This window comes from Tribolium castaneum, chromosome 2 (genome assembly GCF_031307605.1).
Source record: "Tribolium castaneum strain GA2 chromosome 2, icTriCast1.1, whole genome shotgun sequence".
NCBI lineage: Eukaryota > Metazoa > Arthropoda > Insecta > Coleoptera > Tenebrionidae > Tribolium > Tribolium castaneum.
Window position 1 is genome coordinate 21,911,334 of NC_087395.1, and position 16,654 is coordinate 21,927,987.

Genomic DNA, 16,654 nt, shown 5'->3' on the forward strand with positions numbered 1-16,654 from the left:
GATGAGGAAAAAAGCTCAATATATATGATGATACATTCTAAAAGTATAGGTAGTACTTACGTATTTTGTTTTTAATTTATTACTTCATTATTATTTTTTGTGGCTACTGATGCGAAAATTACATAAGAAATTAATATTTTTTGCAGCGACGTAATAGTAGTTAGTTAATTAATTAATAATTTGAATTTGTAGGAAAATTTTCAAACAATTCATATATAGAAAAAAATATTAAGTATTTGACGGTATGTTAAATTTTTTATGATTTTATTAGTTAAAAACTTTCAGCAGTTTCATCCTGTTGCAATATTGTAGAAATTATGGTAAAAAAGTATAAAATACTTATCAAAAACTATTAGGAAGACTTGACATGAAACATGCTTAATTTAAATATATGTATTTTTTTGTTGTTTTTGAAACAAAGAGATATTACGAGAGATTTTTTTTACATAATATTGATTTTTATTAGAGACTTTTGTCTAATAATTTAAAAAAAAATATGTTATATATTAGTTTTATATATTTTTGTATTTTATTTCTCACTGAAACTCAAAGTTTTGTAATTCTGAAATTTCTAATTTTAAAAAAAATCAACTTGGGAACAGATTTTTTAAAATTTGATCTATTTCAGTCTAATAAATTTTGGGCGTTTAACAATTAGTGACTCAAAGTTTTCTAATTCTAAAATTTCTAATTTAAAAAAAAAACAACTTGGGAACAAATTTTTAAAAATTTGATCATTTCAGTTTAATAAATTTTGGGCGTTCAACAATTAGTGGCTCTCTCTATACAACAACATTATTTTAAGTCGGTATTTCAGCTAGCAGTAAAAATAGTTTATTCTTCGTGCGTTATATTGGTTTTATAGACAATCTCTTATACAACGTCGCTGTATAGTTGGTTATCTACCTTATTTAACTGTATCTCACTTAATACCAAATTACTAATCTGACCTTCCTGATGATTCCGAAAATTAGTTAATTATTCAAAAACTTTAGTTTGGGTGAATGTAACTTATATGAATATGTTGTTTGAAACGAGACTGTGAATAGTAGTAAAAAAAATCTCGGGTACTTTAAAAATAATGTATTTCTGTAAAACTACTTTACAAATTATTTTACAACAATTAACAATAAATATAGTCTAAACCTACTTAAATACGTAACCTGTTTTGAAAAAAACAGCTGGAAGAAAGTCTCGAGTCAAAAAAACTCACACACATGTATCTTACAGATACGTAAAGATTTGACTGGATGTCTTCACAGACAAAACCAATTCCAATATCCCAATTGCGCCTTTGTACTTAATTACAAATTATTCATACAACTAGTGTGATGAAATTAGCTGGTAAGACATTTTACATTACGACATAAATAAATTATTCTACATTGCGTTACGCTCGAGGATTATCAATGAACACTCTATTTCTTAACCTGTTGCCATCAGAAGTGTAACCTTTAGTCATTTCTTTCACATCGTCGGTTTTCTCATACAGCGCCGTCTGCGTGGTGAAACAAATCCCAATATTCGACCTCTTCGTCTTCACTTCTTCGTCCTGGTGGTCATCTGATTTGACCTTCTTCTTGTCTTTTTTCACGTAAGTTTGCTTGTAGAAGTTGGAGAAGAGGAAGTAGAACATAACGGCGTGCAATCCAATCCACCACACGAAGGCCTTAGGGTAGTTGCAGTCGATGAAGAGGAGTTGGAACGCGTGCACCATGACCAGGACGAATTGGATCTGAAAAAATTACTTAACTTCGTCCAAATTCTCGCGGTTTTTACCATCTGTATGGTGGTGAGGTACTTCTTCCACCACAAGTACTTCTGGTACTGGGGCCCCAGTGCTGCGATCAAGTAGTAAGAGTACATGATGATGTGCACAAAAGTGTTCAAAAAGCCGAAGAAGGTGGAGTGGCCCCCGGGGGTGAACTTCACCCCGAACCACACGCTCATGGGCATGATGCCGTGGTGGATCACGTGCAGGGTCGATATGTGATCGTTTTTCTTCCGCAAAACGAAAAATATCTGCAATTAAATGTTGATTACCAGTTTTAAAACACGAGCGCTAGCGAGCCTTTAACAGTTGAGGCTATTACAACTTTTTTTCGATAATCTTGACGAAATTTTAAATTAATACCGAATCAAAATCAATTTCATCTTTTTTAACTTAAATTTCAACTCAAAAGCCCCATTATCCAAAAAAAATTATTGAATAATTACCGTGTCAAGGAATTCTGTGAACTTGGAGAAGTAGTACCACCAGCATCCTCTGGCCATCTGTAAAAAAATGCATCAAACGTGTGATTAAGTTTCCGGACTTCGGACTCACTCTCATGGCCAGCGGACTCCTCGAGTAGTCCACGGGTTGGCATTTAAAGCTGTAATGGTTCATCCATCCCGCAACCGCGCTCTAGAAAAACCGAAACCGATTTGTTTACATTTTCTCTTAGACTTTGAATTGTGTATCAAGTCGTAATCCTTGAGAGTTTGAGCAAATCCTATAACTCACCTCGTAAAATAGGTACGTGCTAAATATAACTTGGAATAAATTATAGAAGATCAGGGTGTATTTGAGATTGAACGGCTTCCTGTTTTCCATCAATTTGGGGCCTACTACCTTAACGCCGTAAGCGTAGCTCAAGCAGATGAGGAGTGTGGGGAATGGCGAGCTCATCAGGAACCAATCGTTGACCCTGGGGTCTAAAATCATTCTCATTATTAGCATTTTTTGCAAACACGTGCCGCGACTGGACTACCGCTTTTATTATCCATGAGGTCGTGGTAACCGTCTATCACATTTCTTATTAGTTGTGTCATTTTTACCTGAAACAAACCGAAAATTAGACGAAACTCTTATTGACGAGCTGAAAACATTGTCTGGAAATTTACCAACATAGCAATATTTTTCGTGTTCGTGCAGCTTTTTCATTGTTTTTAACGAAAAAACCCAGAGCAATGACAAAACCAGGTAAAAATCTGGTTGATCTATTTGTTAGTCGCGCATTTAGAACCTGTTTCAAATTCGAAAATATTTGTAACCAAAAATTATATTTTTATTTTTTCGAAATAATAATGTGGAGAGCATTAGAATCAGAAGTATTTTTGTTAAATGCGAAAACGAAGTAAATCTAAAAATAAAAATTTAAGTTTTACAGACGTGAATTTTTATTATTACAGCGACAATGTGAGTACGTAACGAATTTTAAATGAAAAATAAATTATTAATGAGTATTACTGTATATTTTTGCATTTTTCTTTAAGTAGGAAAAGTTTGTATTGCTTAACATAAACAGATTATTTTTAATGTTGGATTTTTTAATTTAAGGAAAATACAAGATACGGACAGATACTGCACTATTTTCAAATCTCACTGTTGTGTATTATTTGTAGCCATAATTCGACATTACGTAACTTTAGAATTTTTTTTATTGAGAGTGCATGAAATATTTTTTCTATTTCTTTCTTTGTATTTTTTTGTACAACAATTCGCAAGGACCCTTCAAGTTAAGCATATTGTGTGATTTATTGCAGACAGGCTCTAGTCTTTCAGACGAACTGATCGGTGCCGTAAATATTTTCTGGACACTCTTGTTGCGAGGGTTGCTTATCTTGAACACCATTATCTGTTGTAAAACTCTAGGGTGTACAAAGAAAACATTCCTACAATATTATAGATTTTTTTTGACCAATTACCTCGAGAAATCACACACCGAACTTAAAGTTAGTCCCTAAGTAATTGGAGGAAGTCTAAGAGGATATTTTTTGTGTATTGTTTTTGTCTCTGTGGATTATTATGTATTATTATGATTATTATGATAGCCATTATTCGCGAGGAAGAAAATTCCACAGTTTTTGAAAAAAAAAGCTTTGCTTTTAATATAATGGGATACATATTTTATCTTTTTAAATTTTTTACTACACATTTGTTCAATAGTTTTATGTTTCGGTTCTGGTTAAAAAAAATGTGAATTTTGAGGTCGCAAGAAATCTCGGAGGAATTTAGCACTTCGTGCATATAAATGAAAAATTTAATAAGAAATTACTTTTAATAAAATAAAAACCCGCTCGTTTATACTCGTTTTGCCAGTTTGAAGTAATTTTTATCTTTTTGCTAACGTGGAACATGTACAGCCATATCTAATTAATTAATTTTTTGCCAAAACAACTCAGATTTTTAACTCTGAAAAAATGCCATATGTAAATGAACGCCTGACCAATTTTATTTCTGTGCGGTTAATAGAAAGAAAAATAAAAATTATTTTGCTTTCATTAACATTAATAATTACACAGTGGGCTATTTTGATTTCGCATAATTGCGGCTTATGATATGAACCAGAAGTGGTGACAACCGAAAGCCGAACTCGTTGGAATCCATCCTGCTATTACCGAAATTTCATTCATAAACTGGTTTACCTTTGCGGTTTTATTGAATTCGCCGATTATCCTTGATGGTATAATTTCGAAAAGACAAACTGAATTGTTGCATCGGCGTCCGATGAGATCAGCATTTTGAAAGTGAAAACAATTTTCCATCGAGCAGCGTTAATTACACGCTTTTTCCTTGTAGCAACAAAAACAAAATATTTTCTTTGTTGTTGATGATTTGAATTCAAGTCGTCGGTGAGCGATTTATTATTACTTGACGTGCAAATGCTGAGACTGCAAATTGTTTATTTGAATAACCACCGTAAGTGACGTAATCCAAGGTTCAACATTTCCGAAAAAATTTTCGCGCTCTGAAATCGAAAAACCAGTCCAATTAAATCGCAAGGAATTAGCATTGACAAGTTCCTTGGTACGAAAACGTTGATATTCCGCCGGTGTAGATTCAAATATGGGAAAAAGTGTAGTAATAGTGCCATCGCATTAATGCGCCACAGGTTCGGGTTTCACTTGTCTATTTGTTTTTGCAATAATTAAATCAGCGTCACCCAAAGGAAAATCTTCAATTATCGGGTGTCGAAACGTCGAATCGACAATCCTCGATTTTTCAAAATTCAGTCCAGCTGTTGCTCCATCGGCATTCGGAATGAAAGTTGATTCAAATCCACCGATAGGTAATTTTTAAATTTTAAAGGTAAAATTCCGGTTGAATTGAACCAGCGGTTATATAACCGAGTGCAATTACTGGCAATGTGGGCCAATGTGTCAGTTCACACTGCGATAGGAACGAAGTGGAAAGTGCTACACGATACGGGCTTGGAGATTGCATCCAACACTATTATTTTGCAATTATAATAAGAAAATGCCAATAAACGATTTCGTTTATGGTGCATAAAGCGCTTGCGAAATTCTGCTGTGTGGCAGGTTTTGTTACAAAAATCCGCGTTTCGACATTAGAAAGCTCATTTTTCATGCGAAATATTCGATAGATTCTTCGTGTAGCAAGTTTTGTTGTAAAAATTCTGTTTCAACATTAGAGAGTTTCAAATGTCAGATGGGTTCGGATTTGTCGCAATATTTTATTGAAACGTTTTTAAATGTTAAACAACTCGAGGTTAAATCGGAATAATAATTAAAAATTGATACTTGTCAATGAGAGTTTGCTCAACATGCTCGACTTACCTTAATTTAAAATTACTAGATTATCACAGAACACGAATCACTCAATTCTTTTCGATTGTTCTCAGTTGTACTGTCTTGGACTACTATTTACCGATAGTGAAGACAGTTTACTAAGGCTACGACTGCAACTAACTTGAGCAAAGTTTTCAACCAGAAGCGCGTGCATACTTTTATAACGCGTCCCCACCTGGACTTAACTTGACCTATCTTACGACCATTATTTTGGACGATTCTTTTATCAATCATTTTCTGGTATTTCCTCACAACAATTGAAATTAGGAATTTCTATAAAATTACTGAATATTTCCACCGTTTTTTTCTTCGTTAACATTTGTGTCAAATCTCAACAAAAGGCATAGAAATTTTTTTTTGTTTTTATATACTTGAATTTGCAATTCAAGTCACAGTCAAGGTTTTACTTGTTTATAGTTTTTTTAATTTATTTTCGCAAATATTCTGCTCCAAACATTTAGCATCAATTTTCATTATCATTTATTTTTTTTATTTGGTGGACTTTTCTTATACTAATTTTGTCGCAATTTTTTAATTATTATTTGTTTTAATATTATTTTTTTATTTTAAATATTTTTTTAATCAAATTAAGCCTTATTGCTTATTGCTTTATGCCATCTAATTAAAACATAATTTTACATTGTCTTTTATTTGAATTTTTCAAAAATTGTTAAATCTTCCGCAAACAGTAAAAAGAAAACAAAACGGGACGCCCCTCCAATTTTTAATATTTTAAAGGGGAAGGTCTTTTGGTATTCTCTCGTGAAATACCACACTGATTGTTTTGTGCCAATCGAGTCAGCTGAATCTTTTACACTGTGCTTTATAAGAATTAAAAGAAAAATTAAAAGTTTAACAGGCTATAAGAAGTTTTTATTCAATTTATTGTGTGTACTTAATTCGAGTGAACTACACAAGGTGCGTCCGCTATAGAAGTATTTTTTCAAATTCTCAGAAATCAGCGTTTACTATTACATATTACTTCATTTTTCTTTATGTTTGTGTCTTTTTCCAGATTTTTTTTGTTTCTTGTATAATGAAAATTAAAAGTTAATCTACCAAAATTTTATGTTTTCATTGTCTATCTAAAGCAAACGATGTTTTTTGAATAATATTTTGAGCAAAAATAAAAAAAAGCCTCAAATTCACATTATTTCGAATTTTTAATTTTTGCTTAATAATTTTTTGGGTCAATTTCATGTACAATTTTTTGCACAAACAATATCTTTCTAAAAAGATATAGACATAGCTGGCATAAGTAATAAATTTTTGGATTGACATTAATTAATTACCTAATTATTTTAATTATTATCCATTAGCAGTTGAAGAAAATTTCTGAAAAATTTACATGTTTAGGGAGAAAAAAAATAGTATTTTACTGCATACGCTGAGTTCTGTGTAATTATTAGTTTTCACCTGAGGTCTTTATTTATTTCACCTCAAAAAATGCAGTTTGATGTGACTTTTTGGTTTAATATGCGATTTACTTTGTGTAAATTTTTGAGCTAAGTCAAGGGCGCATTATTGCTTGTGATTACACCTTATTGACTAATAAATGAGTTGGTCATCGTGATTTGGCACATTTTTTCTAAATCATTTGTGCTTAGACTTGACCAAATAATCTGATTATTTTTTTAGAAATTATGAGCACATTGCGCCAAATTAGTCTCATATTTGGTCACTTGTTAAACGGTGGAATGAAAGCTTTCGGTTTCTAAACCACAATTGATGCCACTCTTCAACTGTTGATTTAAGAATGCTAATATTATGGTGTTTGTTTACTGTTATTTTATGCCTATTTTTTGCATATGTTATCGTTTAAAAAAATTTACTGCACGTGGCTCATTATTGACAATAATTAAAACCTGACCAATTTTCTATCCATTACACTTTGGTTATCGCTTTTATTAATGGCGCCTTTAATCGAGGGTAATTTTCGGGAAAATTTCCAAATTTGTTGGAATTTACTCAAACTTTCATGGAATGGTTCAGTGTAAGGAAGCAAATACTAGAAAAAAAAATTGTCACGCAGTGGATTTACGCCTACTTGAACTTATTAACAGCCCATTTGAATAACATAATCATTGAGGAAAATTTTTGGTTATTAGTTGATTTATTCGTGATCGGATTAACTATCCGAGTTTTTTTGCTGTTGACGTCAACATATTAAATATCGAAAAATTGAATATTAAATCACATATTTCCGACATGTCCTTGTCTTGAAGGATCAAAACAATAAAACAGAGATTACGCATTTTTTGCGATTAGCCTTCGCGACTTTTTATTAAACTAAAGGCAATTGTCGATTATCCTAATGACGCTGTGTAATTATTCGGAGAATTATTTGTTATATTGGGTTATTAATGTTGTTAGAAATAAATGAATTGGGTTCAGCAACCTGGTTTAAATTTGTTTACTTTTTTGTCTGGTAACGGAGCAAGAATCCTCCGCCAGTTGGCGAATCCGCTTCTTGTGTCCGCTTCCAAGAAGTGGTTTGGAAATCCCCAGAGTACCGGTCTAAGCAATCCCTCTGAGCATCATTCTAGAACGTAATTGCAGATCTGTTATCACCGGCGGAATTTTCCAAACCCCATTATTTCGTAAGTCCTTAACAAAAGACTTGCTGCGGTTATTGAAACTAATAAGCTTCAAAGTGATTGTTTTCATCTGAATTTTGTAATTCCTGGCGCCTGGAGAAACCATTCCAAAAATGTCGCAACTTGTGCCTAATTGCGACCGTAATTAAAAAGCGATAAAAGCGGTTTCTTGTCACGGCGGCATCTCCATACCTCGAAAAATAACAAGGAAGTGTGTCATAAATTATGAATAAAAAAATTGTTTTCAATTGTCAGATTTATGAATTATTGACTTGTCCGGCTGGAAAATTAGTTTGTTTGTTGTGGAAAAGTCGGGCATAAATTTTGACATGCCTAAAGGTTGCTCCTAATTTTTTCAATTACTGATAAACTAGTGAAAGCGTGGAAATTGTAACTGGCAAAGCAATTACTTATAAAGACAGTATTTGCCAGATTTCGGAACATCGAACAAATTATTACAAAACGAATAAATTTCATCCTTCGCCTCGCTGTAAATGAAAAGTGTTATACACACCGGCCAACTTATGAAATTGACAAAAGTGGATTACGACGCTCCTTTTTCTAATAAATTCAGACAATGATATAAAATCGTTTCAACACTCAACCGAGTTTAATTAAATTGCACCACATGAGGCGGTAACAAAAAATCGCTTTATTGATAGTTCTGTGTACCAGTATGTGGCTCCTGACAGTTCAATAATTTTTCAATTAATTTGCGTTTGTTTGAGAAATTCCTAAAAATCTGTTCATTTCAATTGCAATTGGCTTGTTTACGGGCGCTGGCATAAAAACACGCAAGTGAAAGTGTCTTTGCCGCCGCCCAACTTCCTAAAAACTCCGGAAAATCAGGAGATAAAAAATGAGTCCAACTGATCTCCGAATCGGTGCCACGTTTTTACATAACTGGAGCGGGTATAAAGCGCTGGTTGGTTACGCTTCACTCATTCTCGAATTAATTTGGTAAAATGGTCCAAAAACCCGTTTTTGTGCAACCGGCGAAGATTCGGTCCTGGCGACAATAAGGAAGAGGAAGAGGAAGGCGTGTGATGCAAGCCAGGTAGATGAAGTCGGCCACAGGTAGCAAAAATGGGACTGAATGTTGACAAACGGAGGAATAAGCGCGTCATTCGCTTTTATAAAACTTCAGATCTAATATTGACCCGTGATCTTTGTGACATTGCAACCGCGATTATTCCCGGGAACCGATTACGCGTTAATGGTTTTAATTAATTTTGCTGGCGTTTGAGTAAACGGATTCTTACTGCAACGTGCAAAGTGACGTCGCTTTGGCTCCTCACTAGACCACATCCTTAGCTGTAATTACACTTTTATTTGCCATCATTAGCGCACAATTATTGCCTCCAAGAACGAAAGAAAGTCAAAATATTTGATAACAGCGCGCCGCGGGTGAATTTCACCCAGTTATGTAAAAATTGCAGGAAATTGTAGCAGTTTTTCCCTTCCTGGCATGTGCGTATCTCGGAATAGCCCAGAGATTTAAATGAGCGGTAACGCACAGAGCGCTCGTTTCACGTCCAGAATGAATAAAACCGACTTCGAGGACGTTGGCGAAATTTGAAATTTCATTTTTTTTACGGCTTGGGTATTCAAATGATGCGAGCTTGTTGCCACCCGAAAACCTCTTTACGTGGGGTCCTTGAAGCCGTAAAATGTGCCTTTTTCCACCGGGCAACTTTTACTCCGAGCCTGTTTCGGCCAAAAAATTTGAAAAGCCTTGGTTCATGATTTTTCCGAAGACAAGTTTAAACACAAGCTTAATTATCCAGCTTACATAATATTTAATAGTTAAATACAATTCATCATTTTTTTATGTATAAATATGACGCAAGTCTAATGCAAGGATAATTCCGACTGCATCTAGGGTGACTTGGCACGTGCTGGAATTATTTTCACGTAAACATCATATTTAAGCTGGAAATGTTCGCGCACTTGAAAATTAATTCGCTTTTTAGAATTGAAAGGAAATTATTTCACCTGTCAATGACATAACACATAGCTATGATAAATAGGTCCAAAGTGCCCGGTTTATTTGCCACTGGTTTGTGATATTAGGAAGTGATTTGCCCTATTATTATATCGCTATAATCATTAACTGATTCCAAGTCGTTCATTATAAAATTACGGTAACCTTCCAAAAACTATTGTCTTACATCACAATTTGCGACCTTAATTCGCCGAAAAATGCATCACTGATTTTGAGCCAATCGCATTTTTCCGTTCGGACGTCATCATGCAAATTGACTTCGCATATTTTGATCAAAGAAATTTGTTTCTCAATTCTTCCAAGGCTTGTCTAATTGCCTGTACGTTCACTTAAATTATATTTGTTTTTTTGGGAGTGTGGGCAAAATGAGCATCAGACTTTAGCAGACACACTGTATAATTACACTTCAAGGGGACTTTACAGTTGATAATGCAGCTTGTTATTCCGGTTCAGTTTATTAACACCAGATGCATGCAAAGAGACGGGGATTTTGTCTCATTAACTTCAACTGGTTTGTAAAAAACAAAACTTCTTGAAACCTGATAGAGCCTTGTCCTTGCGCATTTTTGATAATTTCCCTTTTTGCGAATCCATCTTTATTGCGTTTATTGCATCAACCAGAACAATTTTAAATTCATTAATTGGAACGAGTTTCTAAAGTTATCGGCAGCTCGCATTGGCAAAGAATAAATATTTTAAGAATTTTAGTGTTTCGGAATTGGGAGAGGAAACCAATGATAAAAAATTGCCAGACAATTCTGTGGCAAAAATACATGATAAATAATTATTGACTTATGTTTTATGTCTTGCAAGAAATATTAAATAGTTCTAGAGACAGTGTATTAGCTCGATTCAAGTTTATTTTGAAACTTGTGGCAAAATAGGTCAGTGATTTAAGTGATTTTTTAAATCAGTCTGGTGAATCACTTTGTCGGGTGCGAAATAGCTTTCGTTTTCTATTGGCGCGGTTATTTTGCGAGTCACTTAGTAAATAATAATGAATCCGATTCATAAATAACAACAATAGTCAAGGCGTTTCAATGAAGAATTTTTCAAAATTGTCAACAAGCAATTATTCACTTTGTTTGCTAAAATGTGCGTATAATTGGTCACAAAAAGCTGCACTGCGTTCTTAATAAATCTGGCATTAAATTTCAAGAATAAATTGCCGAGTTGAGTTTTTGTGGCTCAAGCTCAAGGTCTCATAATTTCTAATAACCACTTGCACTTTGGTCGTTGGGCAAGAAGTGGACCCCCTTGGTTCGGTTGCCAAAAGATGATTGACTTCACTATTGACACCGATTCTAATAAAGGATTGGGCAATCCTTTATATAATCTTCCTAACGTTCCAGTTCAAGATCAGGGTCAGATATGTTCAGCCAAAGTGAATTAATTGTGGTGATTTTTTGTTAGTTACGGAAAAACTAGAAGGAAGTTGGCGTGTGCGTAAATAAATCAATTAGGTCTATGGTATCGCTAGATAGGCGCTAATTAGCTGCAAATATTGCTGCTTGCTGATACTACCTACAAATGTCTCCTTTCAGTTATTACTTAACAGCATTACCCAATGTTTGTTAAAAACCAAATACATAATAACATCTACCTGTGTTAGGGAGTAACGATCCGTTCGAACTCAAGGTTACAAATTTTTGAATGAAGGAATCGAAAACCAAGAGCAAAGAGTCATTTTGCCCTTGACGAGATGAATCTAATTCCATGGATGCTGTAATATTTTGACGTCAGTGGCAAACTTTTGACCGGATTGATGCGAAAAAATTCCTGACGCAAATTTCTAGACAATACGTATTTTTTGTTTGTGTCTTCTGACGTTAATTGGTAATTAATTTGCAAGAACCGGATGTTTGAACCGAATTTTGCGAGGACTTGTCTAGGTTCCTCATGAAATGGTGATTCGGAGACCTTTGCCGACCTTAACAGGGCAATGGTCTGTGCGAGAGACGACCTCGAGGGTGATTTATTGAATTCGCTGCTAGTGATCTCGATATTAATATTTATCGTAAGCTACGGTTTTATTTTCACTTAACAATAGCTCAGGTGGTGACCTTTTTATGAATTATTCCGGGGATTTACCCACAGGGTCTAGTTTTTTAGAAAGTCGCTTTCTTTTCAGAAATGTCGCATGAAGACAATCAAAAATTAAACAGTTTAACGCAGTTTCATAAGTTGTGGCTAAAGTTCGATTTTTATCGGTTGGAGGGCAAAGAAACTAATGCAGGAGTAGGTGGGACAAACCAACAGGCACAGTGGGTTAAATAAGTGGGTTAAATGTCCCATCAATTTTAGATTTTATTGCTAGTGACGTGCATTAGACAAATCTGATTGCTGTTACGTACGTTCAAAAACTACTTAACTCTTTTTTTGACAATGTTATATCTTGTGAGACAACGTTGTACTTTGTTAGTAATTAAAAATAAGTTTTTTACTCGCTATTTTAATTAAATTCTTTAAAATTGAACGAAATACATAATTAATTTTTTTAGTTAAACAGGAAATTTGCTAAGGTTTCACTCAAAATGCAGTTTTTCCAAATATTGTATTTTGGTGCAATGTGAAACAGGAACATGTTTTCAAATTATTTTGCATACATTTGCATAACTACGGAGTTAAAATGACGAAACCAATTTAAATCTGCTGTTTTTGTGGCACATTTAATTGTGTTAAAAATTCTTTAATACTTTGTGATTTGACTACAAGGAAAGGCAATAAACGTTAGTTTTTTTATCAAAATCGAAACTTTTTTTGGAGTGGTTGAGTTGAGTTGTTTAACGAAATTTGTTGTTGGCATTTTTTGCTTTTTTATAGTTTTACCATTCGTTTCCATTTATTACCCAAAATGAATACAGAAAGATCAACAAGAATCGTGGCTTTATACTGATTCTTGAGCTGTTTTCGATGGTTTTTATTCTCTCCTCAAAATTTATCCGTCCTTGATCTTGGCATTAATTATTTTTGGATTAATTAGTCGCAACTATTTCATAACAACAAACAAAGACCCATTGTCTGGTATTTCATTATCACCGAAATCTGGTCCACTTTTTCTACTTAATTCGGAATAAGTTTTCTCACCAAAACTTATTTATTTAACATTTGTTACCGAATTTTACTTGGTAGAAAAATCTCAAGTTGCGTGATACATGGGGAAAGAATTTGAAAAAGTGGCCAGGCCTTGGGATTTTCTCCGTAAACACGTAATTGGAGGCAAAGCTGGGAGATAAGGAAAAATAAAAATGTTTTTTTCGTGAGATTTGCATGTAACACAGAGTTCGTTGTAACACGAATTACATTGACACTGGACGATATTTCCGTTACTCCAAATTTGAATAATCTAAGGTCGCGCTGATTGTATTGTGACTCGCAAAAATTTTGTATAACTTGTGAGAGTTGCTAAGTGTCGTTTAATTTGAATGCGTTTCTTCACCGTAGTACTAGTGTTTCTGCAATACCACATCATTAGACATTCTTTCATTCTGTCGTCCACGAATGTGGGTTAATGATGTTATTTTATTAAATACTTTTTGAAACGAATTTCAAATCAGCGCGATCGGCTCGAAAGTTGACAATGCAGCTAATTATGATTCACCTTTTTGTAAACATGGAATTTAACTCAGGGGAAGTCCTTGCCTAAGGACTGCCGACCGGAAGCGAGCGCAGCCTTCTCACATATTTTCGGTAACGACCGCAGGCTGCATTTCCATAATTATTTAATAAAGTGGGATATTTATAGACGCTGTGTATGCAGCGCTGCTAAATTAGGCGATTTGCAGTACTGTTCCGAAGACACTCGCACTTTTATTCCAATTAGCATAAGTAAACAAGGCAACAATTGCATTCTTTCAGGTGGGTGGCATTATACAATTATTACACATTGCGTATTTAAAGTGGGTCCTTCAGAAATTTGTGATGTGAGAAACCTTTCCCTCAAGTACAATTCGGCTCACAATTAATTATCATCAGGTGGTAATAAATCTTATCGCGAAACGCGCATTCTTCAAGTCTCATTAGCTCGGAAAAGTCACAAGGAAATTTTCTTCCAGATTAAGAATGGAACGAGTTTTATCACTCATCGGCGCGTAATTGGTGTAAGTTCAATGGAAATAAACCCGTTCGGTTTGGATAAACATTTGTGACGTCAATGAATAATTTGGCTCTTGTTTTTTGCTCTAAGGGGAAGTGAAGAAGACAATGGCTTGATTCGTTTCACGAAATCATTTTTTGATTAATTAATGACGATGCGGGGAATCCGACAGATAATAATACTTCAAACGTACATTCCACACATTCATTGTGTTTTTCTTATTGTTTAGCAACTTTTTTTAGCCAGAATTAGCATATTTGTGACCAACACAAATCGCTGAAATAAGTGTTGGCAGACGTGTTTTTGTATATAGTGAAGCCTTTGAATCCGAGCCATTTTTGTTTGGGGTTTTCCCGATTATGAAATTAATTTTTTCTTACCTAATTAAAATAAATAAATAACTGAAGCAGGACTTTTTATTACAAAATACAATAATGTAACATACGGAGTATATTATCAAATTATCATTATCAGCTGTTAACAGTTAAAAGTAAGTTTGTTTTTCGGGTTAGAAGGGGTTCGGATTAACGACGTTTTCCTGTATTTTTTCATATTTAGATTCCATGTTTTGATACAAAAATTAAATTATTAATTATTTGGTCCCAATGATTGATATTTATTGCTTCATCTTAATTTTGGAAATTTTTGGAAATTCAGGGAAATTGCGTTTGGGGCGCTCTCTACAGGTATTCGTGTAACAATTACAGAAACCTGTAACGGTAGTCGGTGAAATTGATGGCTTGTGCGTTGTTTGTTTAATTGTAATTTTTCGCTAAAACCTAATTATGGTGAAGCTAACAGCCGAGCTGATTCAAAATTCCATGCAATACATAAATCCGGTAAAAGACCGCGAGTTGGACTTACGAGGTGAGGACCAAATGTAAAAAAGTTGGGTTAAGTCATCTTTTTTTAGGTTATCGCATCCCCGAAGTGGAAAATCTGGGGGCCACCGGTGACCAGTTCGACACAATTGACTTTTCGGACAATGATGTGCGCAAGTTGGATGGTTTTCCGTACTTGAAGCGGTTGAAATGTTTGCTTTTTAACAATAACCGTATTGTGTAAGTTGTGGGGTTTTTTCGTTTTTTTTTTTTGAGTTTTGGGGTTTTAGACGCATTGGGGAGCATTTGGAGGAGTACATTCCTAATTTGGAGACGCTGATTTTGACTGGGAACCACTTGGAAGAGCTGGGTGATATTGAGCCGTTGTGCACTTTGGAGAAGCTCACCACAGTTAGTCTTTTACATAACCCTATCACTTCCAAGCAGCATTACAGGCTATACCTAATTTATAAGTTACCGCAGTTAAGGTTGCTCGATTTTCGTAAAGTCACAGCTAAGGAACGGGAAGAGGCGAGGGCTCTGTTTAAGAGTAAGAAAGGCAAGGAGATTAGGAAAGAAATTGGGAAAAGGGCAAAGACGTTTATTCCCGGAGGTACAGGTAACAGTATTGCCAAAAGTAAAGGTACGTCTTACATTTTCTGTGAGTTTTATTTTTTCAATTTAATTATTTTTTCAAGGCCTTACAGACGAAGAAATTGCGAAAATTCGTGAAGCTATCAATAAGGCCAGTTCTTTGGAAGAGGTTGAACGGTTACAGAAGATTTTACAGTCTGGTCAAATTCCTGGTCAAGAAGAAATGAACGGTTAATTTTTTCTATGATTTATTGTGGGAAATGTAATATTTTTTTTCAGGATATCAAAATGGACAAAGTATGGAATATGAATAAGTTTGAGGTAATTTTCAGTCAGGTGTACAATTAATTAGTTTTATTTATAAGTTCCGGTTGATAAGAGTATTGTACTACACTAAATACAAGGTTGAGAAGCGAGCGGAATTAATTTTTCATTTTTTCTAATAAAGCAATACGTACAATAACTGGGTATTATTTCAATCTTTCCCGACTGAAACAATGCCTTTCTGGCAAGATTTATCTGTTTCAGAAATTAATTGAACGAAATAAGCTAACAACAAATTTTGTTTTGCAGCTAATTTTTCGAAGAAAATTAGTTTTTAGTTTTCACAGCGAGCAAAAGTAATGTTAATTACAGAAATAAACCAGTTTTTTAAATTTTGCGGATTTTAAATTTGTCTGTAAACATGTAAAAAATAAAAAATTGTTTTTATCTCAAAACCGTCTTGCGAATACTTTTTAGTGGCTACTCGTGTCATTTTAAGAGCGCCTTGGAAATTGTGTCTAAAGTGACCGAAATACTTTTCAAAGTGTGTGGTAATAGTGGTTTTAGAATATTTCAAAGTTCAAATAAATTTTTTCATTTCAGAATGTTTTAGTTGATTTGGAATTATTTCTATAACAATTCGCGTCACTTATTTTATCTTTTTAATTTTTCATAATTTATTTGTTGTAGTTTTTTACAAAAA

General features: G+C 34.0%; 2 protein-coding genes across 2 annotated transcripts; one reads left to right on the forward strand and one right to left on the reverse strand.

Annotated features, from left to right (window-relative positions):
* Positions 1 to 1,068: 1,068 nt before the first annotated feature.
* On the reverse strand, positions 1,069 to 5,698 carry LOC660257 (very long chain fatty acid elongase 7). Its single transcript, XM_015983803.2, has 7 exons — positions 5,563 to 5,698; positions 2,754 to 2,820; positions 2,507 to 2,697; positions 2,327 to 2,407; positions 2,218 to 2,274; positions 1,780 to 2,022; positions 1,069 to 1,735 (listed from the first exon to the last, which is right to left on the reverse strand). The coding sequence occupies exons 2-7, from the start codon at positions 2,812 to 2,814 to the stop codon at positions 1,391 to 1,393; spliced, it is 978 nt and encodes a 325-aa protein (XP_015839289.1). The 5' UTR covers positions 2,815 to 2,820; positions 5,563 to 5,698; the 3' UTR covers positions 1,069 to 1,390.
* Positions 5,699 to 14,971: 9,273 nt separating this feature from the next.
* U2A lies at positions 14,972 to 16,103 on the forward strand. Its single transcript, XM_966560.4, has 5 exons — positions 14,972 to 15,139; positions 15,186 to 15,333; positions 15,384 to 15,736; positions 15,792 to 15,917; positions 15,967 to 16,103. Exons 1-5 carry the CDS (start codon positions 15,058 to 15,060, stop codon positions 15,999 to 16,001), a joined length of 744 nt encoding a protein of 247 aa, XP_971653.2. The 5' UTR covers positions 14,972 to 15,057; the 3' UTR covers positions 16,002 to 16,103.
* The last annotated feature ends 551 nt before the right edge of the window (positions 16,104 to 16,654 follow it).

What these genes read in the sequence shown, in the direction of transcription:
- U2A (XM_966560.4), top strand. Translation starts at nt 15,058, where the DNA reads ATGGTGAAGCTAACAGCCGAGCTGATTCAAAATTCCATGCAATACATA. An exon ending in CCGCGAGTTGGACTTACGAG is followed by an intron (nt 15,140 to 15,185) that starts GTGAGGACCAAA and finishes ATCTTTTTTTAG; the next exon opens with GTTATCGCATCCCCGAAGTG. An exon ending in CAGTATTGCCAAAAGTAAAG is followed by an intron (nt 15,737 to 15,791) that starts GTACGTCTTACA and finishes TATTTTTTCAAG; the next exon opens with GCCTTACAGACGAAGAAATT.
- LOC660257 (XM_015983803.2), bottom strand. Translation starts at nt 2,814, where the DNA reads ATGACACAACTAATAAGAAATGTGATAGACGGTTACCACGACCTCATG. An exon ending in GCACGTACCTATTTTACGAG is followed by an intron (nt 2,408 to 2,506) that starts GTGAGTTATAGG and finishes CGGTTTTTCTAG; the next exon opens with AGCGCGGTTGCGGGATGGAT. An exon ending in GGAGTCCGCTGGCCATGAGA is followed by an intron (nt 2,275 to 2,326) that starts GTGAGTCCGAAG and finishes ATTTTTTTACAG; the next exon opens with ATGGCCAGAGGATGCTGGTG.